This window comes from Pituophis catenifer, unplaced genomic scaffold, assembly GCF_029215685.1.
Source record: "Pituophis catenifer annectens isolate HBS135680 unplaced genomic scaffold, rPitCat1.0.hap2 SCAF_1, whole genome shotgun sequence".
Classification (NCBI taxonomy): domain Eukaryota; kingdom Metazoa; phylum Chordata; class Lepidosauria; order Squamata; family Colubridae; genus Pituophis; species Pituophis catenifer.
This window is the reverse complement of record NW_027256881.1, coordinates 209,536,167-209,560,402: the sequence shown is the minus strand read 5'-3', so window position 1 is coordinate 209,560,402 and position 24,236 is coordinate 209,536,167. Positions and strand designations below refer to the sequence as shown.

At 45.6% G+C, this 24,236-nt stretch overlaps 1 protein-coding gene across 2 annotated transcripts in view; it reads left to right on the top strand.

The window, feature by feature from the left end:
- The window catches only part of EPC2 (enhancer of polycomb homolog 2), a 70,665-nt gene that overhangs the window by 13,515 nt on the left and 32,914 nt on the right, over positions 1 to 24,236 (top strand). The window contains exon 2 of one of the 2 annotated variants that reach the window (XM_070944659.1): positions 19,892 to 20,051. In XM_070944659.1, coding sequence (XP_070800760.1) covers positions 19,892 to 20,051 — 160 coding nt within the window. Of the gene's footprint in view, positions 1 to 19,891; positions 20,052 to 20,166; positions 20,232 to 24,236 lie in introns of those variants that run through there. The other variant, XM_070944692.1, reaches the window with a different exon arrangement.

Below are 24,236 nucleotides of genomic sequence, written 5' to 3'. Positions count from 1 at the left end.
TGAAGAATTATCCTCATTTGGATTTTCCAAATTAGCTCTAGCTAACCTCCTTGCATCACAAGTTTCTCCAAGCGGTGTGGATAGTGTTTTTTCTTGAAATCAGCTGTTCGTCGGATCCCTTGTCAAGCTCCGGAACTGCTGCGGTGGGTGAGTCGGCCCTGGGCTTAAACCAGGGGGCTCCCCCCGTCGCTTGTTTAATTGATTATTTCCTCGGAGCAATACCTTTTGAGGCATCTCCGAGAGGTTAAATTTGCCGCCGGCGGTTGCGTTGGTCTCCGGATCGTCGGAAAAACCACCGCCGCCATCCACACCGCTCCAACGTTGATTCTCGGCGACCAGGGGTCCCTGCCTCTTATTACGGCAAACTCCTAATTTTCTGAGCTTCGCTGCGCCGATTGAGCAAGTTTAGCTCAGCGCGCTTTCTGTCGGCTTCCTCACACTGCTACGGTGCTGGGCGGCTAAATCTCGAGCTGCGCACCATTTTGAGCTCCCTCATCACCGCCCGCCATTTTCCTTCATACAAAAAAACTGTTGATTGCGGCAGCGAGGACCTCAATGTCTTTCCATGCCAGCCTTGCATCCACCATTGTCTCAGGCGTATGGTGATCCGCGCCATGGCTATTCATATCCAGCTGAATCTCTTCTGGCTGAGGATTCAGTCTGGGATGAGGAGGATCCTGAAGAGATGGAGTTGTCTGAAGACGAGGACCTTCCTCCTGAGAGGCCTTCCTTCACAGGCCTCTTCCGCCCTTCCATATTTAAGTCCTTGCTCCACAAGGCAAAAATTACCACGAATATGGGAGTGTCGAGCACACAGACATCGCAACAGTCGGATCTTCATCCTCATGACGACTTATTTCAGCTACACAAGCCTGAACAGGACTTTATTCCGTGTCCTGAACTGTTCACGGATGTGGTCCAAAGATCATGGTCCCAACCTGCTTACATCTCTGCTCCTAACGGATTAGATAAGAAATTATATTGCTCGGACCCTTCCTTACAATCTGATCCAGTTACCTTCTGTGGACGCCCCGTGGCTCAGTTGACTACTTCTTCCGTCATTTCTAACAATGTGCTCGACGGTCTCAGGACCGAGGACAGGAAGGCTGAACTTTCCCTCCGTAAGACACATCAAGCGGCTGCTTGGGCCATCAGGTCGGCTGCATCATTGGAGGGCCGATCTCAAGTCAAAGTGGAAGCTGGCATCTGCTCCCTACAAAGGTTCCCTTCTCTTTGGAGAAGCTTTAGACCCTATACTTGTGGAGGATAAGGATAAACGTAAGGTGATGCCATCCTCCTTCAGACGCCAGGATAGGAGATTTGCTCCTTATAACCAGAGACAGCCTTTTCGGACTGAGTCTGGGCCCAGTGGGTCCTATTTTTCCAGGCACTATTCTCACGGCGTCGATCGGTCCTCTGAGAGACCTGCCTTCTGGGATCGGGGCAGAGATCAACCTAATGCCAGACGACAGTTCCGTGGAACTGCTGGCCAGTCATTCAGAAGGGGCAAATGACTACCACACAGAGCTACCCATTGGTGGTCGCCTTCTCCACTTCTTGCCCCAATGGATTTCCTCCACAACGGACGCCTGGGTACTCCAAACCGTGAGGTTCGGCCTCACACTGGACTTCTTCTCCAGCTCCCCGAACCGCTTCCGTCTATGTCTGGTACCTGGCAATCCGGAGAAAAGAGCATTGATGGACACAGAGATTCAACATCTGATCGACATTTGCGCTATCGAACCTGTACTGGTGGAACAACGGGGCTCCGGGTTCTACTCGCGCCTCTTTCTCGTGCCAAAGTCTTCCGGGGACTGGAGGGGGATTTTAGACCTGAAGGCACTAAACAAGTTCGTAAGGTATCGCCACTTCAAAATGCAGTCGCTCAAGTCGATTCTGCAGGTCATCCGACGAGGGGACTTTATGACCTCAAGGAGGCTTACCTGCATGTCCCGATCTGTCCTTCACATCGACGCTTCCTTCGGTTTGCCTACTCAAACCGACACTTCCAATATCGGGCCATGCCGTTTGGCCTCTCGTCCGTCCCTTGGACCTTTACGAAGCTGCTAGCGACCGTGGCCGCCTCCCTACGGCAGGTTCCAATCAGAGTTATGTTTTATCTGGACAACATCATCATTCTATCTGCCACTCGGGATCAAGTTGTGGTCGACCTCAGGACAGTTTCTCGTCTCTTACAACAGCACGGGTTCTCCCTGAACCTCGACAAGAGTCAGCTCCTTCCCACCACTTGCATTCTCCACCTTGGGGCTGTCATAGACTCGGTCAGCGGCCATGTGTTCCTATCTCCCGACAGGATTCGCAGCATAAGATCCTTGGTGACTCAGGTGTTGTTGCTCAGATATGTTCACCTGATCACATTGTCCCAGTTGCTCGGCAAACTAATTTCTTGCATCGCAATTGTCCTGTGGGCCCGTCTCCACAGTCGCCTTCTTCAGTAGTTCCTCCTGCCTTATCAGAGGTCTCTCCGAGCATGCTGGAACACCAGGGTCGCACTCCCAGCGGCAGTCCGCCTGTCTCTGAGGTGGTGGATCTCCCCGTCCATACGGAAGGGCAGCTATTTCCAGGAACCCATCCGGATTACCATCACGACGGATGCGAGCAAGTTCGGCTGGGGCCCGCTCGGGACTTACAGCACGACATAAATTGGTTAGAACTGCGGGCAGTCCACCTCGCCCTGCGCCATTTCCGATTATCTGTGAGGGGGCGTCACGTGCTGGTTCTTACGGACAATACAACAAGGAAAGCCCACGTGAACAGGGAAGGTGGAACTCGTTCCAGGCTGCTGCTGGAAGAGGCAACGAGGATGCTACATTGAGCGGAGAAGAATGTTCTGTCCCTGACGGCTGACAACATCCAGGCGGATTGGCTCAGCCAATAGATCAGGCGGAGTGGTGCCTAGATCCGTCCTTGTTCAGGGATCTGTCGAGGAAGTTCGGTCTCCAATGGTTGATCTCTTTGCGCACCTGCTGAACGCCCAGCTCCCCCGCTTCTTCTCTCGATTCCCCTGTCCCGGAGCAGAAGGTTGCGACGCACTTCGAAGCGAGTGGTCCCCAGGTCTGCTCTACGCCTTTCCCCCTCTGCCCCTCATCCCTCGGGTGATTCGCAAGCTGTTGGTGGAGAAGGCGGATCTCATCCTAGTCACCCCCAATTGCCCGCCTCCTCCCTGGTACGCGGACCTCTTGAACCTGTCTGTGGAGCGCCCCTGGCACATTCCCAACGACAGAATATCTCTCAGCCAGGGGGTCATACTGCACCCAGACCCGCAATGGTTGCAGTTGACCGTCTGGTGTTTGAGAGGATCCGTCTAAGGAAGGACAACATCCCTGCGAGCGTGATCCACACTATGCAATCCGCCAGACGCGCTTCAACAAATCGTATCTACGACGCCACCTGGCGCTCGTTTTGCGCCTGGTGTTCCAAGACCCATCGGGACCCTATGACGGCGTCTCCCTCGGATGTTCTCGTGTTCTTGCAGGATGGTTTGGACCGGGGTCTTGCTCCTAACACCCTGAGGCGTCAAGTGGCGGCCCTTAGCACGGTCTTAGCACGATCAACCTTTGACTCAGCATCCCCGTATACGGACCTTCTTGAGAAGGGCATCCAATCTCCGGCCTCCTACTGTCCACCGATATCCAACTTGGGACCTGCTATTGGTCCTTACCGCTCTAATGTCACCTCCGTTTGAACCTCTGGCATCTGTCTCCCTTCGGTGTCTGACTCTCAAGGTTGCCTTTCTTGTGGCGATTACCTCGGCAAGACAAGTCTCTGAACTAGCGGCGTCAGTGTGAGCTGACCTTTGTGTCTTCCATCCTAATAAGGTTGGGCTCCGAACGGATCCCTCTTTTCTGCCCAAGGTAAACTCTCTATACCACCGGGCCCAGGAATTGATTCTACCTGACTTTTGTCCGGCCCCTAGTCATCATCTCGAACACCAATTGCACACCTTGGTCGTTAAGAGGGCTCTCCGTCGGTACTTCAAGCGGACAGCATCTTTCCGTAAGTCTGAAGCCTTATTCCTGTCCTTCAATCCATCTACGTTGGGCATGAAGGTCTCATCGTCCACGATCGGTCGTTGGATTAAAGCCTGTATCGCGACGGCGTATCGCACCCAGAAGAAACCTCTGCCAGGGAGAATCTTACCACATTCTACCCGTAGTGCAGCCACTTCAGCTGCTTGGGCTACCCAAGTATCCATCTTAGACGTCTGTAGGGCTGCAACGTGGACTACCTTGACACCTTTTGTTCGACATTACAAAATTGACTCCTTTGCCTCGGCTGAGGTTTCCTTTGGTCGACGTGTGCTGCAGTCAGTTCTGGCTTTCCCCTCCCGGGATAACGCAGCCACCCTCCTGGCATCTGCCTGGACAGTTTGTTTCTTGTCTTTGTTTGTTTTTGGCAGCACCATCTTCTATTTGTTTTCATGAATGAACTGGAGCTCAGCCAAGCGAGGGAGGAGTGGCAAAGGACGTTTCTTAAAGAAACATTCACCCAGTCTGGCAATCAGGAACTACCCAACATTTGGATTCTCCAGCAGCGTGCCGAGAAGGGACGTTCAGGTAAGACAACGTCCGTTTCTTTCTTTCTTTTTGTTACCTGTGCTTGAAGAAATGGTAGGTGCATGCATTTAATGTGCTTGAGAGTGGCTTATGTATATAAGAGATAAGGTTGGCAGGGCTGTGGAAAACATTCAGAACGGATGTTATTCAGTGTGTTGGTTCACATATTAAGCACTCTTTGTTGAATTTTTAAAACAGTTGTGTTATTTGCAGGGGTTGCACATCTTCTTAGGAAGCTACTCCCGTAGTGTTTCTCATCTAAAGAAGCTGGAGTGAAGTGGCTGTGCATGTGCATGCATAGTTAATTGCATACCAAGAAATATCTGGGGTATGATTAGTCTACCTCATATTCCTTCTCTTTATAGATAAGGTTTTAGATATTTAGGTGCATAGGGGTACATATTTCCTTAATGATGTAAAAGGAAACGAAGCCAGCTTGAAAGGCAAAAATTAAGATTTATTGAGAAAAAGATAAAGTAGGGCAGGCAGGAAGTATAAAATTCAGAATTATAAAAGCAAATGAAGTCCCATATCAGAAATCTAGTTGGATCAGTGTGTTGAATAAATGACCCTAGCCAAATACTTTTATTAAAAGTTTCTGTTATAGTATATGCATTGATATTGGAGGATCAAGTAAGTTGACCTAGTTAGTTTCCTGTATTTGAAAAATTGTCATGCCCTAAAATGCATTTATTTTGGTAAATCAATTATGTTACTAACATGTTTAATACATTGAACACTGAATAAACATACTGTTTAGGATTGTGAACATGATTGCCCTCTCAATCTAAATTCTCTACCAGGAATGTTCTTTATAAAATGTTAGTGCTTGGAATTTATAATAATGCCTTATATTGACAGATTATTTGGTTTGCTAAAAAAAAAAAAAAGCTTTATTTTTCTTGAGATTGAGCAAATTATAATATAATGTGATTAATATATATTTCCACCTGTATGATAATTTGCTTAACTAATACTTTATAATATAATTATAGTGAGGTTTGGCCTGCATTACAAAACATTCTTTCAGAATTAAGCATTTTTAGTCTCTTTTGCAATTTTTGACTTTTTAAACTTTACAGTCTTAAATCTTGAAATAAAGCATAATATAAATTTGTAAATACAGTACAGCACAGCACAGCACTGTTTGTTGGTTGTATGGTCAGGAAAACACAATGACTTTTTATCCAGTGTTCTACTTAGTCATCCTTTATTAGAAATAAGGAGACCTGAATTGACATTAAATTTGTTACAGGTTCTAGAGTTGTGTAGCAATTTAGATTTGAAGGTGAAAACCTCATCAAGAACATATGTGGGTGATCACATTGCACCTATTAGCAACTCCTTAAGAAGCTGCATGTTTTTCTGTCTTCACACAGTGGATTCTGGGAAAAGGTACTGTATTTTTCGAAGTATAAAATGCTCCGGACTATAAGATGCACTTACCTTTTTTGGGAAGGAAAACAAGAAAAAAAAATCTGCCTCTGCCGCCCAACAATTTTCCTCCTTGCAGCAAACAGCCTGTTTCATTTTCAGCGCAACCTGATTAGCACAAGAAAAAAAAATCTGCCTCCCAGCAATTTGCCTCCTTGCAGTAAACAGCGGAGGCCCGCAGAGGTGGCAATAGGCAATGGCAATCCCTGCAGCCTGAAACAGCTGATGGTCGGGAGGCCGATCCAACCACCAATCAGCTGCTTGTGCTAATCAAGCTGTGCTGAAGCTGAAATGGGCTGTTTGCTGCAAGGAGGCAAATTGCTGGGAGGCAGAGGCCAAAGGCTGGGGGCCGGCAGGTGAGCGGGGCTACATTCGGTGTATAAGACACACCCAAATTTTCACCCTCTTTTGGGGGGGAAGTGCATGTTATACTCCGAAAAATACGGTATTCTAAGGAGATGTCCTTAACTACATCCACCGTATTCTAAATTGGGTGTTGGTCTTACCGTGATATGCCCTTTCTTTGCGTCGTCTCAGGAGAGGCCAAGAATGGGTTGAATTGTCTGTTTCCTGTTGAGACCGAGCTGTCTGTTTCTTTTAGCCATGCCTCCTGCCGCCACCTTCCTGCCCCAGTTTCAGCGAGGATGTAGCTGTAAAGAAAACTCAAACCATGTATGCATTAGTTCCTAGATCACAGGCCAAGCGAAAGTAGGGTGAGACTTGGTCACTCCTGGGATGACGCAGAGAAAGGGCGTATCACAGTAAGACCAACGCCCATTCTCCTGCAAGGTCCCAGGAGTGGCCAAGAATGGGACTTACCAAAGCCTCCCCCCTAGTTACGGGTGGGAAGCCGCTTGGCCAGAGCCTGAAACCTTGCCATGAACATGTTGTAACACCCTTCGTCCAAACGATGCCTCGGCTGAGGCATAGACATAAATCTTATAATGATGAATAAAGGGTGAAGCGGAAGCCCATGTGGCGGCTCTGCAGATGTCCTCAATAGAGGCCTGCGTAGCCCATGCTGCAGATGTGGCAGCACTGCAGGTGGAATGGGCTGTAACCCCCCTAGGGGATGGTAAGGCTTGAACCTGATAGGCCATTGCAATGCAATCCCGCAGCCAATGGATTATTTATTTATTTATTTACTTATTTATTTATTTATTTATTAAATTTATTAAATTTATATACCACCCTACTCCCGAAGGACTATGGTAGATGGCACCTGTAGATGAGGGATGGAAGGACACAAAAAGCTTCCGTCTGGCGAGACTGGGATGTTCTCTTAATATAAATTTTAAGAGCCCTCCTAACATCTAAGGTGTGCCATCATCGCTCCAGGACATGGGAAGGTCCTGGGCAGAAATCAGGCAAGATAATCTCCTGAGCCCTATGGAACTTAGAGTTCACCTTAGGTATGAATGATAGATCCATTCGGAGCACAACCCTATTAGGATGAAAAATACACAAATCCTGGCATACTGAAAGAGCGGCCAGTTCGGAAATGTGCCTGGCGGAGGTGATAGCCACCAAAAACGCAGCCTTAAATGTTAAGAGGTGCAAGCTCACAGTACGTAAAGGTTCAGATGGGGTCGATGTCAGGGCCTGAAGAACTCAAGATAAATCCCATGTGAGGTATCGATGGACAACCGGAGATTGGAGGTTAGCAGCTCCCTTAATAAATTGCCTAAGAATGGGGTCATGAGCCAATGATATCCTCTTCCCACACCACAAGACCGTGGAGAGCGGTGCAACCTGCCTGCGGAGCGTGTTGTGGGACAGACCTTTTTCTAATCCGTCCTGCAAAAAATCTAAAACATGAAATGGTAGCAGAGGTGGGGTCGATATCCCTAACCCCACACCAGGTGGTAAATGCCCATGTGGAATTGTAAATACGATTCATAGAAGATCTGCGTGAGGCCTGGATGGTTTCAATGACCCTGGAAGAGAACCCATGCTTCCTCAGGAGTCCCCGCTCAAGTGCCACACAGTTAAGTTGAGCACTGGGGCTCTGGATGTTGCAAGGCACCATGGCTGAGTGATATCCGTTCCTGAGGAATCCTCCAGGGTCGAGAAACTGAAAGGCCCAACAGGTCCGCAAATTATGGGTGCCTGGGCCAGTGAGGGGCAACTAGGAGGAGTTCTGCCCTTTCCTGAATTACCTTCCGGATGACACCTGGGATCAGCAGAAGAGGTGGAAAAGCATAAAGTAGGCCGCTTGGCCAAGGGCTGCGTAAGGCGTTGGTCCCCTCCACCCTTTGTGACGGAAACCTGGTGAAATACCGGGGAAGCTGAGCATTTTGCTGGGAGGCAAACAGGTCCACTACCGGCTGCCCGAATCTGGTTGTCAGTTCCAGGAAGAGTGTGGGGTGTAACTGCCATTCTGTGTTGTCTATTGTGGACCGGCTGAGGCAATCTGCTTGAGTGTTTGCCGCCCCTGCGATATGCTCCGATTTGAGGGAAAGCAAATACTTTTCTGCCCACCTTCTCAGGAGCTCTGCTTCCATCATGAGGCTCCTGGAATGAGTGCCTCCTTGACGGTTTATGTGTGCCTTGCCCGTGACATTATCTGTAAGGATGAGAACGTGTTGGCCCTGTACTAAAGTCTTGAAGTGGCAAAGGGCAAGGTGTGCCACCCAAAGCTCCACCCAATTGATGTTGTGGGTTAGATTCGCTGGGGTCCAGCGGCCCTGAGCCATGTGGCCCTGAAGATGAGCCCCCCAGCCAAAGAAGCTGGCATCTGATGATATCGTGATGCAACTGGGCTCCCGGAAGAGACATCCACCACTTGAGGGAGAGCAAGATCCCTCTGGGAACACATACCTTGGTCCGAGAGCTGCTGTTGCATGACCATTGGTATGGAAGCAGGAACTAGTGAAGAGTTCTTGTGTGTAGCCGAGCCCAAGGGAATATTGAGATGCATGACACAAACATCCCCAATAGTCGTGCTAATAGGGCAATGGGGACCCGATGCTCTGCTCTTACCTGTTGGAACAGGGATGTCAGGTTGTCCTTACGGTCCTGGGAAAGGAAGACCCATCCCAGCCTGATGTCGATTTCCGTCCCCAAGTGTAAGAGTCTCGTGGCCGGAACCAGATGACTCTGAAAAGTTCACGGAGAATCCGTGCTGTCATAAAACAGTGATTGTTGTCTGCAACGCCTCCCTGGTCTCCTCAAAGGAGGATGCTTGCACAAGAATGTCGTCTAAATAGCATTGCAAACGAATAGGAATTGATTGAAGATAAGCCGCCAATGCCACCAGAACCTTGGTGAAGACCTGGGGCGCCAACGCTAGTCCGAAGGGCAAGGCCCTGTATTGGTAGTGAGACTGCTTGAAGCAGAAGCGGAGATACTGACAATGTGCCAGGAGGATTGGTACATGGAGGTAAGCCTCCGTAAAATAGATTGATGCCAAGAAGTCGCCCTCCCGAATTCCCTCTAGGATGGTGGTTGGGAATTCATTTTGAACCTTTTGTAGACCAGATACAAATTTAATTTTTTTAGATTTAGAATTGCTCTCCATCCCCCCCAAAGACTTTGGAACCATAAACAGGGCGGAGTAAAACCCGTGTCCCCTCTGGCCCTCTGGAACCGCCTCGATTGCCTGGATTTCCAGCAAATGCTGGATGGCAGCTTCCAAGAGACTTTCCTTTTCGCTGCTTCAGGGTACCGGGCAGCTGACAATGTGATTCGGAGGAAGGGAGAGGAAGTTCAAGCTGAGGCCAAGCCTCACTGTGTTGAGGACCCAGAGGTCACTGGGCATCATCTCCCATTGGGGTGCAAAAAGAGCCAATAGGCCACCAATGGGTGCGCTTGGCATGTAGTCATCATGGTCTATGAAAGGCGCGACCTGCTGCCCCTCGAAAGGGCCGATTGTACTGGAGGGTCTGCCTAGGCTGGGTGCAAAACTCGGTCCTATCCATTTGGCGGTCAGAACGTTGAGGAAAAGGCCATTGAGACTGTTGAAAGGAAGAACTGGAATCAGGCCGATATGAAGATCTGCAATAATATGGAGCCGTGCCCCTCTCCCCCTTCTTAAGGGAGGATGGCAGGACATTTCTCTTGTCCTTATTCTCAACTAGGACAGGCTCCAGAGCCCCCCCGAAGAGGGAGCCCACTGTATAAAGGGCCGAGGCCAGCCGCCATTTCAACTTGGCATCCGCCTGCCAATTGCAGAGCCAAAGCATCCTCCTCATGTGAATGAGAGGCCAAAGATCGAGAAGCATACTTAGCCCCAGTTAATGTTGTATCTGCAGAAAATTGTGTTGTGGCAATCAATTTATTCAGATCATGGTGGAGCCTGGTTTCACTGGGTGGAACTCTCTGTTGCATCTGCTGTAAGCACAGCAACGAAGTGTGATCAAAAAATGAGGCTGCAGATCCGGCCTTAATCGCCCAGGCTGAGGACTGATGCACCTTGTGCAATGTCAGTTCCACTTTTTCATCCTCTGGTTTCAGCCCCTCCACTATATCACCAGTTACCAATGAGGGGGAGACAAGACATGCCACTGGTGAATCGACCATGGGCAAAAGCAGTTGGTTCTCCAATGCTGGCGCCAAATGGTAAAACTGACGGTCAAGACCACCTGGTGTTGGGAAGGATATTGGCAGCGCCCATTGTTGTTGCACCACATCAATGAACAACTGTGGAGCTGGAACATCCTCTTGTACAGTGGCCGGCTTGGAGAAAAGGAGGTTACTGGGATTTGTAGGTCCTGGTGAACTGAGAGAGGATCTAACTCCATCCCTTCTGTCACACGTGCCTTGTGCAGAAGAGATTTAAACTTCGCAGGAGGAAAGAGGCCGGAAAAGGCCAGCACATCGGGTGTTAACCCTTCATCCTCCAACAAATCCACCTCTCCTTGACTCCCCTCTTGTATGAGTAAATCTTCGCCATCAGAAGATTCATCCTGCGATTGGGACTCCTGCCTGTAAGACAGGTCCCTTGACAAATGCTCTCCATGAGGAAGACTGGTGGGAGCCTCCACTGGAGGGGCTACAGGCCTGGGGATACTGCTCAATTTATCCTCAATTGCCTGAGAAACAGTTTGCGCAGTGATCAATTTGAGATCAGCAGGTAAATCAGAAGTATAGGCCTCACCTTGTCTCAAACCAGCTGCAGTCGATGTAAAGGTCACTGACACTTCCCTTCGAGATGTGGAATGTTGAGATGCAGCAGCAGCAGTAGCAGCAGCAGCCGTAGAAGCTGGGCAGAAAACAGAATCTCGCACAAGAGAATCATTAGTATTAGGAGACAAGTTAAAGGAAGCCTCACTTGCACCCTCTGGTGACAAGGGCAGAACAATTACAGACTGATTAGTCAGCAATCTTTCAGAGAAAGAAGCTGGGTTCAGCCATATTATGGGTGTGTTGGGATTGATCTATCTCTGCTCTGTGAAATTGTTTTTCCAGAGCCTTATGTCTCCTGCTGGCATCTTTTTCAGAAGCTTTGGAATGCTTTTGCTTTCCTTGGGCCCCAGGTTGGGGAGTGGCCTCTGGAAGCATTGCAACATTTGTTGCCAGATTCGAATTACTGGAACCTTGCTTTTTGTCTCTATGCCCAGCAGCTCTTCCCGCCATTTTGCAATTTGAAAAATGCAGCCATTACAAACTGTTTGCAGACTCCTGTAACCCCAAACCTCCTGCAATCAGTATACCAAGCCGAGACCAGGCAGGGATTTAAAGCCAATCAGGCTAGCAGGAAAATCTGATAATGCCTAGCCGAGACTAAGCAGGGGCTCCAAAGGTCTCCACTGAGGCTATGGCTCTTAGGTATGCCCAGCAGCCGCTGGGTAGGGACTCCACGCCTCTCCTAAGGCCACCGCCACTGAGTATGCCTAGCCAAAACTAGGCAGGGACTTCTCCTTGCTCCAGCGAGGAAATTGGGCCCGTAAGGACTCACCCGGCTCTGCTGTGCATGCTGAGAAGCCAATGCTCTTCACCGGGTCCAAAGTGAGCAATCTGCCCAATTCCGGGCTTCTGAACCCTGGGGAATGAGCGTGCCTAACTGAGGCAAGGCAGAGGCTTTGATAGCGCAGTTGCGTTGAAAAGAAAACCTCCAACGACTCGCGTGGCCCAGAATACTGTAAAAAAGACGATGCTCCCGCCGGCTCCCAGCCCTTCATTCTCCCCTCTGCCTCAATCCAGGCCGATAATGGCCCCAAGGAAAGAAAACCAACGATCCTGCTGGTTTCCTGGTCCTAGCGATCGGCTGCTGGCAACTGTGAGCCCGCAGTTGTCCAGCCCTTATCTTATGAGCTGATTGCTAACACACGGCGGCAAGCCGCAGTTCTTAAAGCCAGCCGCCACCTCTGCTAATTAAAACAAACTGAAATAAAATGAAAAAATATAAATCTCACGATCCTGAAGATCAGAAGTGACCAAGAATGCTTTGAAATGCAGATTTGCAACCATATCTTTCATTCCATCAGCAAATAGCTTTGGCTTCATCATAGACTTTTCACTGAACTCATTTCATGAACAAAAGCTGATCCTCAATCTAAACCTCAGCATTTTAGCATTTCATTTTATTGTAATATTCATAAAACTGTTATTTTTAAATAAGTTTTGTATCTTCCTTGAGTAGTTCTTTGCTTTGTTTGTTTGTATTTTACTATTAATAAGGAGGAATCTCTCTCTCTCTCTAGGTATATAGTGAACTTTGATGTTGTATGCGGCCAATCCGATTGCTGTTGTATAGTCTTTGCAGTTTCATATTGGTATAGTTGGGACAGATCTATGTTGTAGAGTTACATAGAGAACCCATCAATCAGTTTCCTGGGTTTATGTTGTTCCAGAGCTGCATCTTTACAATTATTTTAAGGTATGATTGGCTTTCGTAAATAACTGTTATGGTAGATATAAAGGTTATATATGCACATGTTTAAGGTGCACAGAGAAGAAGCATAACCAAGAAACTAAGCATAACCCTAATTGCATATTAGATATCACACAGCAGAACAAAACTATTTTACTAAAATAATCAGATAATGTTTATAGAAACACACATAAACATGGACACACAGGACACAAAACATGGATATTGTGGAAAACAAGTAGCACTTTCCCCTTCTCCATATAAAATGAATGCAAAAAGCCACACCAGAAACTCGCTTAATGTTCTCATTCACTTGAAGCATGATATTCTTATAACGAAAATAAAATGCCTGCAATCTATTTCTCCATCTAGCTTGCCACAAAATTCCTATTTTATTTGTTTTTTTTTTCTTTTGAGAAGCTAGGAACGCTTTGATATAAAATTGCTTTCACCAATTGTTTTCACTTTCTAAGAACGCTGAGCTCCATTTAGATTCAGAGCTATTTTTGGAAATACATTTTCAGTCAAAGCTTTGAATAATGATTACATGATTGGATGAGGCCTGGAGAAAACTAGGTTCTACTTTCATTAGATGAATGTGTGCTATTGGCTCATTAGCAAGAATAGGACTGTTTTCACAAAATATGCTAAACTATAACACATTATGGTTGGCCACAATAATGAACTGGGCTGTGGCTCTGCATTACGTATGACTTGTTTTATTATTTGATTCTTTCTCATTTACAAAGTAGATTAGTAAACCATGGAATTTGCTGCTTGAAATATTCAGAGGAAAGTACAGAAATGTATTTTTAGTTCAAGAATGGTTTTAAAATTGAGACTATATTCTCAGAATTCGGAGTATGCAGGGAGATTGCTATAAGTAATAAAAGCTGTTCATACTCACTCTTCTTGATGGTAATGATTTATTTACAGTTGTTAGATACATGATTAGACAATATAAAATCTTAATTTATAAATAATATTTTAGATTAGAATGCACCCCACTCTAACACTCTTCCGGAAGGCGCTGAAGACCTGGTTCTGCTAGCGGGCCTGGGGAACCCAGAGTGGGATGGAGCCCATTAAATGGCTGGTGTGAGGTGCTGTCACTGGGGTCGGGGTGGGGGCAATTATATGAATTTATTATTTGATTATTTTCTTTATACATACATACATACATACATACATACATACATACATACATACATATGATGTTTTTATACCCCTATAAGCCGCCTTGACTCGCCATGTGCGAATAGGCGGCAATATATTTTTTCATATGTACGTATGTATGTATGCATATATGTATGTATATACACTGCTCAAAAAAATAAAGGGAACACAAGCAGAAGACATCCGAGATCTGAATGAATGAAATAGCCTTATTAAATACTTTGTTCGTTACATACAGTAGTTTTGTGTTCCCTTTAGTTTGAGCAGTGTATAAACTATTGTATGTAAAAAACAAAGTATTTAATAAGGCTATTTCATTCATTCAGATCTTGGATATCTTCTGCTTGTGTTTCCTTTATTTTTTTGAGCAGTATATATATGCATGCTATTGTGACCTTCCAGAAAATTAAAGCAAATAGGGTGTTCTACAGCAATTGTAACTAAAGTTACTATGCAGAACATCATTAATTAAAGCATTTTGAATTGAATTAGAAAAGAACTGAAAAACATTGTGATGATATTGTGATAGGCCAAATTGTTTGGAAGATTATTCATGAATAAGGTCTAATGATCCTCATTTGTATTTAAGTTATACAGAAGATTAGAAACTTGATAATTTGGTAATAACTGGTAATAAAACTGGTTTTCTTTTAAGAAAAATAAAAAAGTATTATTGATTATTGAACAAGCTGGATACTTAGATTTCAAGCCTCAAGACTTAAGTGTAGTTTGTGAATAGAATCGTAGGTTTGTATTTAAGATAAAAACGATTATATATTTTAAACTTTTTTTAAATATTAAAAAAGGTAAAAAGCATAACAACATAATTATACAATCATTTAAAAATTACTGCTATTCATAGCATTGACGGTAGAGTCCAGGATAGGTTGCTTTAGTCTCCTAGCTCTATGGACTGAGTTGAATTTCTGAGGACACGCCTCCCTGGTAACGTTCCCATTTTTCAACTCCGTCTCAGCTCTGTAGGACGCTCATTTAAGCTCCCAGAGCTTTTTAGCTGAATTTATTAGCAATTCTTTCCAAATCCCCAGTTTTCGTGTACAGACTTAGAGAACTGCATGTTGGAGCTGCAAGCGCTTTAAAACACCGCGCTACAGCTGATTGCCTCCATGCAGCCCTTTGAAGATCTGCGGGGGTGGAAGGGGGCTTGATTACAGCTCTGGTGGCAATTTTCTTTATTTTTCAAGCCGCAGAGCTGAATTTCGGCCATTGAAAAGGCCCTTTGCCCCAGAGCAGCCTCTCTAACATCTGTGGCTGCGGAAGAGGGGTTTGGGAGCTCATTGCTGCTCCAGTGGCCACTTTCTTTGCTGTGCTTCTCAGTTGGCATTTGGGGACCCGATCCAGTAGGGGCGGCCATTTTGATTGTTTTTGCACCATTTCTAAATGATCAGGGCCTGATCCAGTGCCTGCCTGAACTGCTGTGCACTGAAGAAGCTCATCAGAGGACATCAAGACCTCAGAGTCTCATCTGGTTCTGAAAGGCCAGTATACTCGGCGTGACCCCTAGAAATTATGCAGCTGTAGAAAAGGGCCTGGAGTTCCTGGCTGCTTGGGCAGTCATATTCCAAGGGGCAGTGAACCGCTGCAGCTGTGAGATTGCATAAGTCTGCCTGGATTGCACAGCAGCTGCACTACATTTAGTGGCTTTTTATTGGAATTTTGCCAGTTAACCATTAGGAGCTGAGTCACTGGTCAATCGTTCGGCTACACTCATTGGAGCTCCAATTCACCGTGTGCAGCTGGGACATGCTTAAGCCTGCCTGGAAGCAACGACGAGGCCAGCATGTGTTTGCAGGTTTGGGATTATCCCAACTTGCTTACAGATCCTGACCTGTATTGCAACCTCAGGATCTGGGCTCCAGTTGGAATCCGCATTTGTGGTGGAGCAGGGCCTCTTACTCATCTTAGGGGCATTCTTTAGGAGCCTGAAACCATGCTGAGCCGGCAGCAGGGCTTTCGAGCGTGTCTGTCTCAGATTTTGGCCTGCAGGTACAAAATGGAGGACAATGATGCAAGCTCAGGTCTACGGCAGGAGGAAGCATGGTCGCCAGACCCTGGAGGATTCCCCTGGAGAAATTCTCCCTCAGCCAAGGTCCCATTATCCATCCGGAGCCTCAGTGGCTCCAGTTTGGCGGTTGAGCGGAGACTTCTGAAACTGGAGAAGTTCTCCAATAGGGTCATACAAAAGATCCAAGCGGCCAGGCAGCCTTCTACCACGTGCATTTACAATGCAACTTGGAGGATTTTCAATGGCTGATGTGCCAAGGGCCAGATGGACCCTACATTGGTTTCAGTAGTGGATGTACTGGAATTTTTGCAGGAGGGCCTGGAGAAGGGACTATCCCCAAACACTTTATGACGACAGTTCGCAACCCTGGCATCAGTTTTGAGGTTCGGAGACTTAGGCTTCCTCGCTCACCACCCCAGGGTGCGAGTCTTCCTCAGGGGAGCCTCCAATTTAAAGCCCCCAACAGTGCACTGCTGCCCCACCTGGAATTTCACCAGGGTGTTACAGCCCCTTACCAAGGCACCATTTGAACCCTTAAGAGAGGCCAGCCCACGTCTCCTCTTGTGTAAGGTGGCTTTCCTTGTGGCTGTCACGTCTGCCAGGCGGATCTCAGAGTTGACAGCTTTATCGGTGAGAAAGGACCTCTGTGTTTTTCATCTGAACAGGGTGGTTCTGCAGTTGGACCCTGCCTTTCTTCCAAAGGTTAACTCTTTGTTTCACCAAGCACAGGAGTTGATCTTGCCTGATTTCTGCCCAAGGCCTCGGCATGCGTTGGAACAGACTTGGCATACTCTGGATGTTAGGAGGGTCCTCCGCATTTATATCTCAAGGACCACTTCCATCAGAAAGACTGAGTTCCTGTTTGTTTCCTTTCAGCCATCAACTCTGTGCCACAGAGTGACTCCTTCCATGGTGGGTCGTTGGCTAAGGGCATGTATTGCCTGTGCCTATGAGCTTCAGGCTCTCCCGGTGCCTCGAGGGATTACTGCGCATTCAACTATGAGTGCTGCCACAAGAGCGGCCTGGGCAACCCAGGCTTCTGTAGAAGAGATAAGTTGGGCGGCGACATGGACATCACCATTGCCATTCATCTGCCAGTAAAGACTGGACTCTTACGCTTCCGCTGAGGTGGCCTTCGGCTGGTGTGTCCAGCGAGTGCATGAAAAGATGGGGACTCAGGACCAGACCAGTTCCCGCCCGTAGGATTGCCAAACTTTGGTATGTCCCATCCTGGACTCTCCTGTCTCCTGTCCTGAGAAGGGGCGTTGGTCTTACCTGATACGCTCACCCCATTACAAGGCAATAGGAATTTGAACCGCTGAATTGCCAACCTTTCAATCGACAAGCTCAGCGTCTTAGCCACTGAGCCACCACATCCTCCAATTTAGTAGACTCTGCTTTGTTATGAACCTGTTGCAGTATTGGGTAGAGTTGAAAATTATATTGATGAAATTCCTTGAATTATGGTATACTTTGAAATAGCTCAGAAATTAATTATAGGAGATGGTTTTCTGTGAATTGGTTCATAGTTAGCAATGATAATTTGCAGCAATATATCTTTTGAAAATCATGATTTAATCCTTGCTTCATTATGTAATAAGTTTCTAATGTCTAAGTTACTTTAAAAATGCTAATTTGTTTGAGGGTTTTACTTTCAACAATCTCATAGAAAATATGTATCCTAGTAAATATAGATTATATACTTGGTGTAGTCCTTGATTTAAGACCACACAATTCAGCCCCAAATTTCTGTTGCTAAGTGAAAGTTGAGTTTTGCTCCATTTTACTACCTTTCTTACCACAGTTGTTAAACTTGAATCACTGCAGTTGTTTCATATTGTAAATCTTTTTATTATTACTTTATACTATAAAATACAAAAGCAAATACTACATTTTTTGGAGTATAAGGCTCACTCCCCCCCCACCAAAGAGGGTGAAAATTTGGGTGTGTCTTATACACCAAATGTAGCCCCGCCCACCTGCCGGCCCCCACCCTTTGGCCTCTGTCTCCCAGCAATTTGCCTCCTTGCAGCAAACAGCCGGTTTCAGCTTCAGCACAGCCTGATTAGCAGAAGCAACTGATAGTTGGCTGGCCATCAGCTATTTCAGGCTGTGGGGATTGCCATTGCCTATTGCCACCTCCGCATGCCCCATTTTCGGCCTTTGCTATTTGCTGCAAGGAGGCAAATTGCTGGGAGAAAGAGGCAGATTTTGTTTTTCTTGTGCTGAAAATGAAACTGAAACAGGCTGTTTGCTGTTTGCTGCAAGGAGGCAAATTGCTGGGAGGCAGAGGCAGATTTTTTTTTGTTTTCCTCCCCCAAAAAGGTAGGCGCCTCTTATAGTCCTGAGTGTCTTATACTCCAAAAAATATGGTAGTAGGACACAAGGGAGGGGAAGGGGAAGAGAAAAGTGTGGAAGAGAGGGAGGAAAGAAAAAAAAAGGCATTGACTTTCAACTCCCTCTGTTGCAGTAGAATAAGGCATTAACATCGAACCTCAACTTTTTATTTTTCCATAATAGTATAAACTAGCTATTTCTGTAACAACAAATCAATCTAATCAGTAAAACCCAAAGTAACACTTGTTAAATTAGTAACATGGTTATTAAATTGAATCTGGCTTCCCCATTGAATGATTGTCAGAAGTTTGCAAAAGATGATCACATGAACCCAGGACACTATAATCATCATAAATGTAACCAGTTACCAAGTATCTGAATTTTGAACACCTGACTATGAGGATATTGGGTAGTAAGTGTGAAAAATGGTTGTAAGTCACTTTTTTCAGTGCTGTTGTAACTTTGAATGGTCACTAAAACAGCTGTAAATCAAGGACTAACTGTATAGCATATATACTCTTATCTTCCTTTATGTATGTATACCTTTGGGAATTCTCTCTGTGTCTTCATGTGGATTAAAAAATGTATATAGGAATATTGTGTGAAGCAGTCTAAATTGTATTGTATAGGGTGTACAAAGGATTAAAATATTTAAGGTCGCCTGAGAAACTGAAAAAATCTTTTTTGCACAGATAGGTAATTATATTTGTGGGGAGGGGGAGGAGCTGGGAGGTTAGCTGCCTTAGTCTATTTGCAGTAGCTCCTCCCAGTTTTATTTTATTTGTGGTATTAGAGTTCATGTCTGATGGAGTGGGTGAAAGGGATTTATTTTAAAAATGAACCTTGGAATTATTTTTTACTTTAAGAGGGAATAACTTAGTTTCTATGTTATAAAGGGAGAGGTTTAGACCTGTTCCTTATTATTATTTAAAAATATTTTAACTTTTCAATTTATTGATTGCTAGATGTGCTGTTTGAGCTTTAAGTTCTGCAAGAATTTCTGTTTAGGTCTGTTTTGTTATTTCTCTGTTACATTGCAGAAAATGAACATCAGCCTTTGCTTTGCTTTCCCCATTCTTCACAAATTTTTTTTTGGGGGGGGGCAAGTATCTTCTTCTCACAACATCTGTCTTGGGAAAAACTTTACAATAGTCTGTTGCTCTTAAAGCTGCTTTCTACAATGCTTGCCTACACATACTTATGTTATTTATTTGTGGTTTTAGAAAGGTGGGTAAATAGCTTTCCCAGACTTTTATCTCGAAGATATTTTTAATTAATAGAACCATCAAGAGCTTAGGTCAAGCCTTTGCTTTATGCTTTATATTATCTGGATTCGCCCGCCCTCCCTTCCTGCCAAACTTGTGGAAATGCCTGAGGAAGATTTTTGTTTCTCAAAGGTTGTCCTTCTAAATTTAAGGACAAGCAATGTATTTCGCTGTCCTAAAAGGAAACATTCCCCAAATTTAGACTTTCTCTATTTGATAAAAAGGATATTGCTTTTATAAAAATAATGTGCTTTTTTTTTAGGAACACCATTTGCAAAGAGCAATCTCAGCACAGCAAGTCTTCAGAGAAAAGAAAGAGAATATGGTTATTCCAGTTCCTGAAGCAGAAAGCAATGTCAACTATTACAGTCGTCTGTACAAAGGAGAATTTAAGCAGCCAAAGCAGTTCATTCATATTCAACGTAAGTGCAGCATTAACTACTGTTTGTTTGTTTTTTTTAATTGCCTGTCAAAATCACAGAATGGGAAGGAAGATATTTTGGGAGAAATTTGAGCGTTTGTCTTGAAGAGAAGGAAGTTATTATTAAATTCACATTGTAAAGGAACAGTCTGCCACTATCCACAGAGAAGGAACGTCTCAGGTAAGACCAACATCCCTTTTCTTATTTTTGTGGACTAAAGTACTTACACATCAGATTTCTAAATTTTATGTTCTGATATTCAGAAAATTGGTTTGTCTTACTGATGCTGGCTTGATCCCAAAAGATGTGTAAGATAACCCACTTAAGGTCTTTTTGCACATTTCCTGTTTGTTATGAAGAAAGGAATTGTTTAAGAAAATTTACCTGATTTCTAGTCCTTTGTCTTTTCAATACTTCTGAAGATCTTTTGGGTCATTAAAATTAATTTTAATGTTGACATTTCTGCTGCTATCATTTTTATATTATCCTGTCCTATTATATTTTGTGATATTGTTTTAAAAGAATTCAGAATATCAAGGTTCATGAACAGGTAATATATGAATGATGTGTATACATATTAATGACGGATAAAAACTGTGTATTTCTTGTCTGCTTATCTTTTATCACTTCTGCCATTATTGACCATCCATTTAGGAAAGATGGGAAGGCCAAAGCTAAATTTTAATTCTTAAATGGGGGAAGCAAATACTGAGATTTAAACTGACTATTTCAGGAATGTAATTTGCATTCTTCCATATTTGGAACTGTGCTCGTGTTTAGAAAATTTGATAAGAATAGATTTTATAACAATGTAAGTGTGGTGATTAAAATGTAACTTACTTGTTCAGAGAATTCATAAATTGTGATATTTTTGATAACCAAGTAGCTAAATATTTTGCTAATTATGGAAGACAGTTGTGGTATTTCTAAGAGTTTATTTTTTACATGAAAACTTCTTTTACTCCAAAATCATCCATTACAATTTTAATTTAGGGTGGAAGCAGATAGAAGGCAAGTCTATTTTTCTACAAAATTACTCCAGTGAACACCAACTAGTGCTTGAAATGCACATCTTTCTGGATATTTATATGTCTCTTAACAATGCTTGTCTAATGGCTAGCTTTATGTTATTTTGTTTTTGTTTTTCTAACTTCAAGATTGGTTTGACTAGTAGTTTATTGCAAAACATTGAATTTATAAAAACAAGTGGAAGGATTATAAATGCCTAGTATAATAAAAACCTGTCTGAAAAAACCTATGGCTTATTATCATAAATGAAATAAGATATAGCATGTTTTTATACAATTGAAACATCTTTATTGTGTCATTCACATAGCTGACTGCAAAGCTAGGTCACATGACCACCGGAAAGCTCATTTTTGTAATTCTAAGAAGAAATATAAAGATGTATGGGCAAAAAACAGAAATTTGGGGAAGCAAATAAGAATTGGGTTTTTTTCCTTGATGCCTTGTTTGACTCCATCTCCCTGTTCCATTGTAAAAATTGGGTCATGAAATTCTTATTGGAAAAGGAACATGAAATAAGTTGTAATATTTTATTTGTAAATAAGAAAAAACATTGTTGTGAAAGCGTTCATAGAGAATTAATGTTCTCCAGCGCGCTGCTTGGAGAATCCAAAGCGTGAGTAATGTTCACGTTGAGCTTGTCAGAGACTGAGTGTATCCCTTTAAATTTTCTGCCTCGGTTCCGCCTCTTCTGCTCGGTTGATGTCAGTTTAGTTCACTCAGTCGAGTGGAAGAGACTGAACTTTGGCTTGCTCTGACAATTCTCATTGTTCCCTTCTACCCACGCTTTGCGATTATATTTTTCAACAATTTCCTCGTTGTTGCCTTTAATTTCTGGACTGTCTTCATTGGATTGACCTCGGACTGTTGACTTTGCAGGGGGGTGAGTCCTCCCTCAGGCCCTGGCCTGGCTTGGGACCGTTCGAGTTACCACCATCACTTCGGACACCCCCCCTATCCAAAATTCGCTGATCTCTGCCCTGCCTAATTTGAACTGACAGCTTCTGAGTTCCGCTACCGGCCGGAGCGCGCTCAGAAGCTTATTTTGAAGAACGCTTAGCCTGAAGCCCAGTGCCTGGCTAGCGTGTCTTGCGGCTGGTTTTCCTCCTGCATTCCTGGGCTTCCACGGCGGAAATCGCTGGTGCAACCCCCGGATTGTGCCCTACTATCTTTCGGAGGCCGATCGACCCGCTGAGGCATCGCCCCGATTGACTTGCTTTTGCCGCTTGTCCCTGCTTGGCTGTTGCTGCGCTGAGGAGAGCTTTCCCGCTCGCCGTCATTTTGCATTTCAAATTTCAAACGGCGGGTTTTTTTTCAGGCATCGCTTAAGTTCCTGAAGGACTGTTTTTCTACGAAGGCTATCTAACTTTTCTGACCTACTTTGGCTGCCGCTACAGTTTTGTGATCTTCTGCCAGTTTGCTGTTTCCAAAATTTCGGCATTACTCTGCCCCGCCATCGCTCGTCTCGACTGTTGGCGCATGCACAGCCTTCGTCTCTTACTTACAATCATTTCGGCTTCCCCCGAAGCGGCAATTTGCCTGGCTGGCGATTCCCTGCTTCTCGCTGTGACCATCACTCATACCGGCACTTAATGCATGCGCAGAACCCCCTTATTACCTCCTATCATCTCTGCTTCCTCCGGACCGTCAATTTGCCTGGCTGTCGGCTCCCTGCTCCTCGCTGTGGCGTTCTGTCTCGACCTTCTCTCCTGTCTACGGCTTTAGTGACTCCATTGCTCCCTGTCGCTTTTCCTGACCTGCGCTTCACTTAGTGACCTTCATTTTTCTGACCTATTTAAAAAAAAAAAAGGGACTTACCTGTATCTTCTTCAATGGCGAACCCGGAACTGTCTTCTGATCTGGACCTCTCTGACGGGCAATTGGTCGTGGAACCTCCCCCTGCCAAAAAAAGTTCCAAATCAAGGTCACGATCCTCACGGGCGGCTTCAGCTCCCCGTCTTCCTTGACCCAACTTGCCTCCGGGGGCTCACATTCAACTAAGGATGGACAACGATGGCATCGCGCCCTAGAGCACCAATTTCGTGTGGCACAGCAGAAGGCCTTGACCATTGCTCCACCACCACTGGCGGAATTGGGACCTTCCTCCGTTTCTGCGGCTGAAGCTCGTCCTGCTGCCCCGCTCGGGACTGTTTCCACACATTCTCAACCTGAGCCAGGGTCCAGTTCTCGTCGCTCCTCTAGCTGGCCCGCTCCATCTGCTACTTATACACCAACTGCAGCTGGACTACGTCAAGCGGAGGCTTCCCGGCCCGATCCACCTTTGGACGTCCAGTCCATCGTAGCGGCCACTATATCCAACCTTATGGCCTCGGGCACCTGGGCTCCTGCTGTAACCCAGACCTCTCAGACCTCCCAGCATCAGCCCCAGCCTCTGGCTACCACATCTTCCAGCCGCTACTGTGACTATGAATGCTACCAGGACTTGTTCCACAGTGAGGACTCCAACTGGGAGGACGAGGACCATATTGACTCTGACTTTTCGGAGGACAAGGGCCTTCTGCCGGATAGGCCTCCACTAACTAGGCTCTTCCGCCCGGCCTTGTTTAAGTCTCTCCTCCATAAGGCCAAGATCTCCACGAACTTAGCGGACTCCTCCGACCAACAAGCCACGTCCTCGTCTGCTCTCCCTTCTGATGGGCTCTTTAATGTTCAGGCTGCGGCTCAGGATACTGTTCCCTGTCCTCAGCTGTTTACGGAGGTCATTCAGCGCCCATGGGGCTTGCCAGCTTCCTCGCCAGCTCCAAATGGCCTGGATAAAAAAATATACTGCTCGGCGCCTAATCTGCAGGAGATGCTACAACTGCCTTCTGTGGATGCCCCCGTGGCTCAACTTACAGCGTCGTCAGTTCTGACTAGCGACATAGCGGACGGCTTGCGCACCGAGGACAAGCAGGCGGAGGCTCTTCTCCGCAAAAATCATCAGGCGGCCGCTTGGGCTATCAGGGCTGCTACATCCTCGTCCTTCTTCAATCGTGCCTCCCTCATCTGGCTCTGCCAGTTGCAGGATCACGTCCCTCAAGACGACAAGCGCTTACACCAGGATATAAATAAACTGGTTGCGGCAGCGGAATATTCTGCGGACGCGTCCCTGGATGCGGCCAAGTTCGCCTCAAGCTCCCTCGCAGCCACCGTCGCTTC